The sequence below is a fragment of the Aptenodytes patagonicus genome, chromosome 19, assembly GCF_965638725.1.
Source record: "Aptenodytes patagonicus chromosome 19, bAptPat1.pri.cur, whole genome shotgun sequence".
Lineage (NCBI taxonomy): Eukaryota > Metazoa > Chordata > Aves > Sphenisciformes > Spheniscidae > Aptenodytes > Aptenodytes patagonicus.
The window spans coordinates 3,633,399-3,642,989 of record NC_134967.1 but is presented as its reverse complement, the minus strand read 5'-3'; the positions used below and the strand labels follow the sequence as shown (position 1 = coordinate 3,642,989).

General features: G+C 49.1%; 2 protein-coding genes across 2 annotated transcripts; both read right to left on the bottom strand.

Annotated features, from left to right (window-relative positions):
• On the bottom strand, positions 1-2,303 carry LOC143169070 (natriuretic peptides A). The gene is made up of 3 exons (XM_076356235.1): positions 2,184-2,303; positions 308-593; positions 1-42 (listed from the first exon to the last, which is right to left on the bottom strand). Exons 1-3 carry the CDS (start codon positions 2,301-2,303, stop codon positions 26-28), a joined length of 423 nt encoding a protein of 140 aa, XP_076212350.1. The 3' UTR covers positions 1-25.
• A 4,540-nt stretch (positions 2,304-6,843) lies between these two features.
• LOC143169099 (uncharacterized) lies at positions 6,844-7,742 on the bottom strand. The gene is made up of 3 exons (XM_076356284.1): positions 7,578-7,742; positions 7,148-7,442; positions 6,844-6,972 (listed from the first exon to the last, which is right to left on the bottom strand). The coding sequence occupies exons 1-3, from the start codon at positions 7,686-7,688 to the stop codon at positions 6,947-6,949; spliced, it is 432 nt and encodes a 143-aa protein (XP_076212399.1). The 5' UTR covers positions 7,689-7,742; the 3' UTR covers positions 6,844-6,946.
• Positions 7,743-9,591: the final 1,849 nt, after the last annotated feature.

The following is a 9,591-nucleotide window of genomic DNA, read 5'->3' as shown; positions in this document are numbered from 1 at the left end:
CAGAGTAGGGTATAGGGAGGTTGTCCTAATTCTTCCTGGAACCTGCAAGCCAAACATGAAATAGATGTTACTAGAATCTGTTTCTCTCTCAGGATCTGTCACCATTGCCATCGGCGCTTTTACCCACCAAATCAATATACAGGGGGTTTCTTTTGAAAAACCAATACTAGCTTAAATATTATGCTAAAATGAATTCCTTTCTCAAACTGTGTCTTATTAAAGACTTAAATGAGAACCTGCTCCTCCCCTGTTGCGTGACACAGATGCAGTCTGTTCTATTTGGTGAAATGGCTTAGGCGGGACTCACCGTTGCAACCCATTCCACTCAGGGAGCCGATTCTATCAATTCTCCTCCCGAAGCAGCCAGAATCTCTCATCATCCTGGGCATCTGCAGCCCCCTCAGTCTCTTGAGGAAGGGGTCCCTGTAGGACAGAGGGTTGCTGGGTGCTAGCCTGGATTCAGCCTTCTGGTCATCACTGTCATCTATGAGCTCTGGTGGGATCTCCTCCTGGGTTTTGGGTTCTTGCAGGTCAGGATTGGACTCCAGGGCTTCAATCATTGCAAACTTATCCTCCAGTCTCTCCAGCAGAGCCTACAAGAGAAGGATTAATTTCATGAAACTCCTAGTTTTGTGGTCATGTGCTAGCTCTTCTAGTCATCTAATTATGCATCCATCAATGGTCCCATAGCCAGCCCTAGGGAGACTGTCAGGCTGGATCCCAGGGTTGCTGGTGGTACTTGAGCTCTGTCCTCTGCAGTAAATCCCTGTTCACATTAATTCCACCTATGGGTAGCTCTAGCTGAGAGCTGATCGAAGCTGCTTGCCACCAAAGTGTATCTTACTGGCAAGGTTAGAAGAGCTCTTGGCAGAGAAAAAAAGCAAGGTCTGACACTACTCACAGCACAGACACTACTCAACCCACCAATGGTACACAATCCCAAAGCACCTCTGAATCCATAGTCCACTCCCATGTTCTCAGAAGTTGCCTAGAATGCTGCTTGCCAGCAGTTGGCTTTCTCTTCTTTTTTTTTTGGCTAAGACCATCTGCTTGCTTGTCACCCCTGGCTATTTCAGTGGACATCACTTGGAGAAGCTCTTGGTGTTTTCACCAGGAGTTACAGGATTGCTGCTCCTTAAAGTAACATGCATCTCCCTGAAAATACCTGTATGCTAAATTTATGTCTGCTATGTGACTTCTTCCTGGGTACTACTCTCTATAATTTTTAAAGCTTTGTGTAACAGGGATCAGATAACCTCCACAAGGGCAGCTCAACCAATTGGAGGAATCTAATTATCCATCTCTAGAAGTAGAATGTAGAGGAGTGAGCCTTATGGCTTGCTTGACAGTGAATGCATTTGGAAGCCACTCTTCTCGGCTAGCTGCTGGAAGCAGCCTAGAGGCATGGGGCAGTTTTAGCTTTGGCTGACACTGTCCTCATCATCTCAGGGGGTTTGTTCTCAGGGTCTGATGCTGTGAGAAGCTGGTCACTGGTACCAGTCCAAGGAAAGGTTTGAGCTTTCAGTCTTCATCTTGCAAGACTGAGTCTTAAGCTTGTATTGTGCTGCAACAATGGATGCTTTCTATCATTCATTAAAATATGCACCTGGTAATTTCATAGCTCTAGAAGCTTTTCTGGATGAGTCACACTAAATGATCATACTATTCCTCTAGCAACTTTTCTAAAAGTTTGACTTTGGGTGCTCCACTTCACCTCCTGATCTCCCATCCACATGCAGCCAGTTCTCTTAAATCCACAAAGCTAGAGCCGTATGGCTGTCCTGCTTCACTGTTCCTGCCACTTAGTGGCATAAACAGGAGCCCACCTGAAAGTTTTCTATTTGTTCTTATAGAGCTACTGTGATGATTTTTTTTCCCCTCTCTGGGACTTTGCTCCCAGGAAGGTGGATCTTTAAGAGAAAAAGAACCAAAAACCCAAAGCAGACATCCCACAACATCAGAATTTTGTTTCCCACTGCTACCCAGGTGCTCAAGTGAACCCAGCATTGGAGGATATTGCTCTATAGAGCTTCTTTGAACCTCTGTGAAGAACTGAGACTTTATCCCCCGGCATGCGATCGCTCATGTGGCTATCTGATCATGCAAAAGAAAGGCAAAAACACCACCTCACACTCTGCTAAGCACCCCAAAAGTTTAACCTTGCAAAAGGAGAGAGTCCTCACCTCCATGCTGGCCAGTTCTTTGGCAGGGCTGAGGCTGTAGATAGGGTTGGCTCTGCTGGACTGGAGTTGGATGAGCAGCAGCAAGAGGAAGCCACAGGAAAATGAGCCTTTAGTGTCCATGGCGCTGGGTTCGTTGGGAATAGGGAAGTTCAAGCTGTTTCTTCTGAGATGTCTCTTCAGGTCTCTCTCTTCCTTGTCCTATCCTCTCGCTTCCGAAGCTTGTCTTTTATACTCTTTGGGTGTGATCTCTGCTTCCTAGGTTATCAGTGGATTTATCTGGGGCACATTCCAGTCCCACTGCAGGCATGCAGCTCTGTCAAGGGAAGATTCCCTTTATTAGCTGTCATTAGGCAGCAGCTGCTGTTGCTGAGGAATGTATGTCACAAGTCAGTGATTTCATGTCACTCCCCCTCCTCTTGATACCAGGCGCTGTGATTACATAGTCCAGTTGGAAATTCTTAGCAATTTTCTTTCAAGAGACCCCTATGGTCAGATTTACGGAGATGGGAAACAACCCTGAAACTGCTCTAAACTCTGCTCAGTTAGAAGCCTTCCATAGGGAAATTACCTTTTACAGGGAAAACAATAGGCTTGTCAGATGAGTATTTGGTGGAGACTAAAGGCTTGAAGATAGATCTACTTTTAGGACACCTAAAGTATCGTGCACACTTTCCTTCTATATATGGAATATGCACAGCCACCGCATACCATGGAGTGTGCTGAAAATCCCAGGTTTGGGCCACTTCTCTTTTCCCATTGCTGTTGAGGTGATATCACCGTTGAGACTTTGTGTTTGTATGTTGCCAACAACAGAGGCGCCCCGATCTGCGCCTCAATACAGACGATAACTTCTAGACTGACTCCGCGGGGACACCGAGTACCTCCAGCCCCCCACGACAACTGACTTCAGCACCATTGAAAAACACTAGTCTTTATTAACAGCTAAACGTTTAAATCACTGGGATTTCTTTAAACTTCGATGGTAAGGCTTGACCCTACATCAATAAAATTTAAAGAAGAGATGGTCGGATTGAGGAATAATCTTCTTGTACCGTCATACAAGAAAGCAACTTGCTCGACAAGAACTTTAGATAGATGGCTTTCGGTGTTATTCAGCAAAGGTATCAGAATCTGGCCCTGAGGAAGAACGAATGAATTTGTGTATATGTGTGTTTTGGAAGGGGTTAAAATGAAATGTTTAGTTTAATATATTAAAACCAAAAAGTACTTATTTGTTTTTTTCAGAGCTGAAGTTTTCAATATTAGCTAAAAACTGCCTATGCTTAAATGAGAAATTACGGAAATGCAGATTTGCTGCAAATTCCTCTTCCACCGTTGTCTTTGTGGATATAGTATAGTAACTTTGATATAGTGCAACTAAAAATTAATCTGTTTTACAGAACTGCAGGAGAGTTCTAAATCATGAAGCATATTGCTTATCCTGCATTTTCCTAACGTTTCTTGTTATTCTAAATTGAAACAAGAACGAATATATGAGCAAGTTGAATGTCAGTCTAGTAATAATTTGTTGACTTTTAATACAAATATAGATCTTGAAAGAATCTCCTGAATACAGTTTCTAAATAATAATAGAATGATAAAATATTTCTCATGTCTTAAATGTCTTAACATGCTGTTTGTGTACAAACATGTGCACACACTGTTCACATGATCAGCTACCAAAATTATACTAGAAAGGACATTCTCAAGGTTGTGAAGTCAAGCTCAAATACTACTTTTTCCTAATATATCCCAAAGTCAGCCAAACTCTGCATGTGTTCTGATGAAGCCCGTTATTGTAAGAGCACTCCCTATTTTTCCCCAATGCTTTCTTTTTTCAGTACGTGGAGGCAATACTCTTTTTTTGTATTATTGTGTGTCCCAACACATTCTTATTTTGTGCTATTAAGAAAGAATTAAGATCCTGACAGCTTTTTTTTTTTAAATTAACACTCCATACTGCAGTGTCTGTGTAATTCACTAATTAGTTACAAGTATTCTCTTACTGCTGCTTTTGGATGTGTGTGCGTTTGCGCCAGGGCGTAACTTCGTTTTGTAAACTGAGAAAGTGTGAGAAGATAAACCAGAATTATTCATTAATATTGAGTGTCCAATTTAAGATAACTAGGATCTGTTACTGTTTTATTTTTTGTTTCTTTCCTTTCACCCCCCACCCGCTAAGTATTCTCTAGTGCTGTCTCTGTGCAAAAACATTGTCGCTTGATCTGAGTTTTGCCTGAGAGCTCAGCACATCTGTAAAGCAACCTCTGAGGCACAAACCCAGCAGCAAGAAACTGAGGAACACAGTATCAGTCACAGGTGTGAAATATTTAGCTTTGAGTGACCTGTCCCTGTGAAACAATCTCATATTCCAGGATTGTATTCAATAACCTGGACCCAGAGATAGTCCTTTCTTTTACCGGTTTGTTCCTTTTCCATCTTCCTTATTCCACAGCAGATAAATGAGATGCAGGGGCCCAACTTCAGCCTTGACAACACTTTTCTAAGACAGGGAGATTTCTGTGCCCTATTTCATGTACTGTGTATGGGAGTATGTAGATGGGATAAAATGGCTGACTGTCACAGTATAGCTACTGTGTATTTTCAAAGCCAAATTCTGCCCTCTATTACCTATCTCACATTCCTGCCAAAGCAAATGGAGTGTAAAATGTCAGAACTCAGCTTGTCGTTGTTGAAGCTATAAAGCTCACTTGTTTGTTTGCTTGTGGTATCTCAGTATCATCACCCTGGCAAGATTAATATGAACTTTAGGCTTTATAGCCCAGCAGTGGATAGTCAAGACCCAGGCATTGCCCATGCTTAGCTGGCCATTTGCCTAGTAAAAACCCTGTTGGGAGTCTTAACAGGGCAGCAGGTTCTTATAAAAAGCATTCTGTGACTGGTTTTAGGGTTGGGAAATGGGCACATTTCCCCAGCAGCCCAGGGTATGGGATAGGAGGTGTGGGGACATGAGGCTCCATTAGAAAGCAGCACCGGTTGCTCAGAGCAGAGAGGGAGAGCACCAAGGGTGCTGCTGGCAGCCCCGTGTGTGGATCGCTGTGAGGAGGAGGATGGTACGTGGACAGAGCTCAGCGGAAGATCACACTGCCCATTCCCCAGCAGGACGATGAGATGTCCTTGTTTTTCAGCCCCGTAAGGCTAAGGACTGTAAGCCTAGGGGCTGGTGTCATGTTGATTCCTTCTGCTGATAGATCTGTCCTAACCTACCTGCTGCATATCCTTCCAGTGATGTCCATTCTCCTATTGCCATTTTGCAGCTGAAGAGTGCTAGAGTGTGAGCTGATTGTAAAGAGCCTTTGTAGTCCTGTTCTGAGGAAGAGGCTAGATTTGAATTCCTTTCATCTCCCAGTGACTAAACTCCCAGTCTTGTCCCTTTGACAAGACTATTCTGTACCCCACCCAAGCTCTCTTTCCCTGCCTCGCAATTCGATCAGGTTAAGAAGGTAATGAAGAGACGAGGCCACCGGTGCAGGAAAAAAAAGGGAAATGTAATAATGTCCAGTGCAGGGCATGCAGCACCAAGATCATAGGACAGGCCATACTGCAATTAAGATAGTTAAGTGGTGCCTCACTTTTTCCATGGGGGAGGAAACTTACTTGCATCCCAAACATGGATTGTTTCTCCAGCTGATCGGGATATATTATCTCTGAGATGTGGCTGCCCCTTCCTTTGCTGGACACTCCAGGCTCAACGCAGGCAGCACGGGCCCTGCCTCTCTCAGTTCCTTTACAGCAGAGTGTTTGGCAATGCCTCGAGCCTTTCTGTCTGTTTAGGGCTCCCTGTGCTTCACAGCCTCGCCTTGAGAAGCTTTGCGCAAAACCCGGGCAGAAGGCGAGGGGGCTTCGCTGAAGCCGAGTGACATGAGCTTGGGGAAGAGTGCTCATGGAAGCTGCGCTGGGCCGGGTGAGCCGGGCTTGGCTGCGCTCCGGGCCCGGGCGGGGGGGAGGCAGCCCTCCTCGGGGCGGGAGCCGCGGGGCCGAGCCCCGGGCAGGCGGGGGGAGCCCCGGGCAGGCGGGGGGAGCCCAGCGGGGCCGGCGCTCGGCGTGCGGAGCGACTGGCGTCTGTCCCGGGTCCTGAACGCCTCGCGGCCCTTCGCCCGCAGCGGCAGCCCTTCAGCAGCCGCTGCCAAATGTATTTTTAAAGCGATGTAGCCCTTCTGTCCTTAGTGGCACCCCGTACCGATCCGCCGTGCCAAACTTGGCACTGATACCAGCGGCTTAGCCCATGGGACAGGGGCGCGTGTAGGACGCTACCTGGAATTAACCCCAAGCCCAGTGCCCACCTCCTGGGAGGATTCACAGCTAGCAGTGGTGAAGCTGTCGGGAAAGGCATCCCAGCTCACTGCCACGGTCCCAGAGCTGGCATCGGTGCCTCACAGTGCCTCTCCAGTGCAGCGTGGAGGGTCACTGGACAGATCATTGTCCTGGAAGGATGCAACCACCATCCTTCCTGCTGCTGTGACCCTCTGGCAAAGGCTTGTCCAGACCGGGTGGGATGCTTTGGCCAGGGTCGGGACTAAGCCCTTAGGGCAGAGGGAGAGCGCTCTGGAGAGGATTTCTGCATCTTCTGACCGTGTGCTACGCCGTGACCGAAAAAACACTCACAAAAGGCAATGCAGGCTTTGTACAAAAGTTTATTGCTCCATACCCCACCCCCGCGGAGGCTCCGGGGGGAGCCTGGCTAGCTGACTGCTGGACACCGGCCTGGAGGCTCAGGAAGCGCTTGGGAGGCCGTCGCGGCTTCAGCTTCTCCCTCTCCTCCAGAAACCTGGGAGAGAAGGGCAGAGAGCTGCTGGGGGAGCCGCTCCGAGGCTTTCAGCCGGGGACAGCGGCCGCTCCCAGCGGCTGTCCCGGCCGCCTCCGCTTTGGCGGGCAGGGGCGAGCTCCGGCCTCCCCCGTTTCCCTGCGCCGCGGGGAGCCGCGGGTTCTAACCCGGGACCTACGGGCTTTGTACTGGTTGCATCCGAGCCCCGTCTGCGCGCCGATCCTCTCCATCCTCGTCCCAAAGCAGCCGGAGAAGTGTCTCCGTCTGTAGGAGGCGAGGAGACTCCTCCACCGGCTCTGCCCCTCCGCCGGCTGGGGAGGGCTGGGCGCCGGGAGCGGGGCAGCCGGCGGGCCGCTCTCCGCCCCCGGGAGGTCCCACTCGGAGCCCCCGTCCTCAGCCCCGGCCACCGGCTCGTCTTCCAGGCCCGGTTCCCCTTCCTCCTCCCGGAGCTGCCCCAGCGCCTCCAGGAGGTCCTGGAGAGGGAAGGAGAGGAGAGGAGCGGCGGCCACGGCGGGGGGACAGGGAGCCCCGCTCCTGCCCGCTTCGCCCCGGCGGCACGGGTGCGGATGGCCGCCCCGGGAGCCCCGGCCACCCCCCGGCCCCGATACCTGCAAGGACCGCAGCTCCGCACCGTGCTCGCCGCCGGGTGGCTGCGCTCCTGCCCACGGCAGGACGAGCAGCAGCAGCGAGGCCCCGCAGCACAGAGCCGAGAGCTGCATCCTATCCTATCCTATCCTATCCTATCCTATCCTATCCTATCCTATCCTATCCTAACCCAGCTCGGCACCGTGTCGCCGCTTTGCCCATGGATGCCTCTGCTTATATCCCCACTCTCTGCCCGGAGGGAGCTCAGCTGCCTCCTGCCAGATCCCCGCAGGAGCCGGAGTGCCGCGCTCTGCCCCCCGGCTTCGATAAGGGAACTGGTTACAACTGGCCCCACAGGTGACCCTCCAGGAGAGGGGGGTCCCCTGAGTGCAGCAAATCCTCCAGAGAGAGAGAACTGCCCCAAGTCATCTCCTTCTCTCCTGGCAGCACTCATTTTCCCAGTGATTTCCTCCCCCTCCACTCTCCATCACTGTTAGGTAGGACTTGATGCAGTGAAAGGACCTTGCACTTTCTGCCTGTTTGCTCTGTCTCACATCTGCAGGCACGCAGGAGCTGTGAGCTGGCCCAAGCAGGGGGTTGATTTCCCCTCCAAGGGGATGAGGGATGGGTCATTTCTCCTGCATGGGGGAGAGAAGTGGGGGGAATCAGAAATTTTCCTCTGTCTGCAGCAGCTCCCAACAGCTTTTTCTTCTCTGTATACATACTTTTGTGCTATATGAATAGACCACATCCTGAGATTTGGGTTTAGGAGATTTCCCTTCCTTGCGAGTTCACGTGATGATGGTTCTTGCCTTCCTCTGGCATTGTCGGCAAACCCTTCCCTCTGTAGCTAAGAGGCACTAACCTTTTAGTGGCCTAAGTCTGCCTTGAGCGATGGTATAGCTGACCACTTTGCTGTAAATATTACTTGCTCTCCAGCCATGCCTTGGCTACAGCAGTGAATCAGTCACCACCCTCTCCTCATATCCCACCATCTTTCCCATAAATGATGGTGTGTTCGTCCCCCACAGCTTGGGTTGGAGTGAGAAATTCCTGTGGAGCAAATGTTCTTTCCAGAAAGCCCAGGGGCCTTACCCAAAGAAAGAGATTTTGTAGATCTTTGGATTTAGGCTCCCCAGATAAAAGTGTCTGAATTACCAATTTGGCGACTGTAACAGGCAGCCTGTTTGTATGAAACTTTCTCTTATTTTGCCTCAGAGCTTTACAGCAGTTTCTTATTAACTTTCAGTAAAACTTTTCAGCGTCTCTCCTATGTGAGTAGCAAATTTCAACTATAAATGAGTACAATTTCCACTGGTCCCAGGGTGCAAATCAAGATGATCCTGTTAGATCCTTACAGAATGAAAGGCAGAACCCGTGATATTGAGTGGGTAGAGCAACAGACAGGGTCCTTTCAATCACTGTCCGGGTAGTATCGAAGCAATTACACCAAGTCTCTGCCTTCTGCCCTCCTCGTTTGCTTAGCTAGTACACTCATAAATCTCTCTGATTTCACTTGACATGCAGTGATTTCTGCCTGGGCCTTTATTTTGGAGACTGTCCTAAAGCTCAGCAAAACCAAAGAAAGCCTTTCCTCTGAGTTCAGAGGGTTTTGAACCAAGCTGATATGGACTTACTACTGCTGGGTGCTGTATGAAGAAGCAACCACATACATTATGTTTTTACATCTCCTTCCTCCATTTTCTTGTCCTTCTGTTCCACAGATCTACCTACAGCTGACATAATTTATCTTAGATTGGAAGCAAACTAGCAATATCAGCTGGTGTGGGACAACGACCTCTGCATCCAGCAGTCTTAACAGTTGGCAAGTGGTTTTGTTTAAAGCATCACGGCAATGAAGAATCTGGCAGAGAAACGAGGTGCATGTTTTGAAAGTGCGGTACATGAATGAAGGAAGCTCGCATCAGGTGGGAGTGTTATGTTAATACAGAATAAAGGCAGATAGCTAAGGTGAGGATGTGCATCATCCTCGATTTTGTGCGTAGTAAAGACAGACAGGAGTGGAAAGGGATAAAG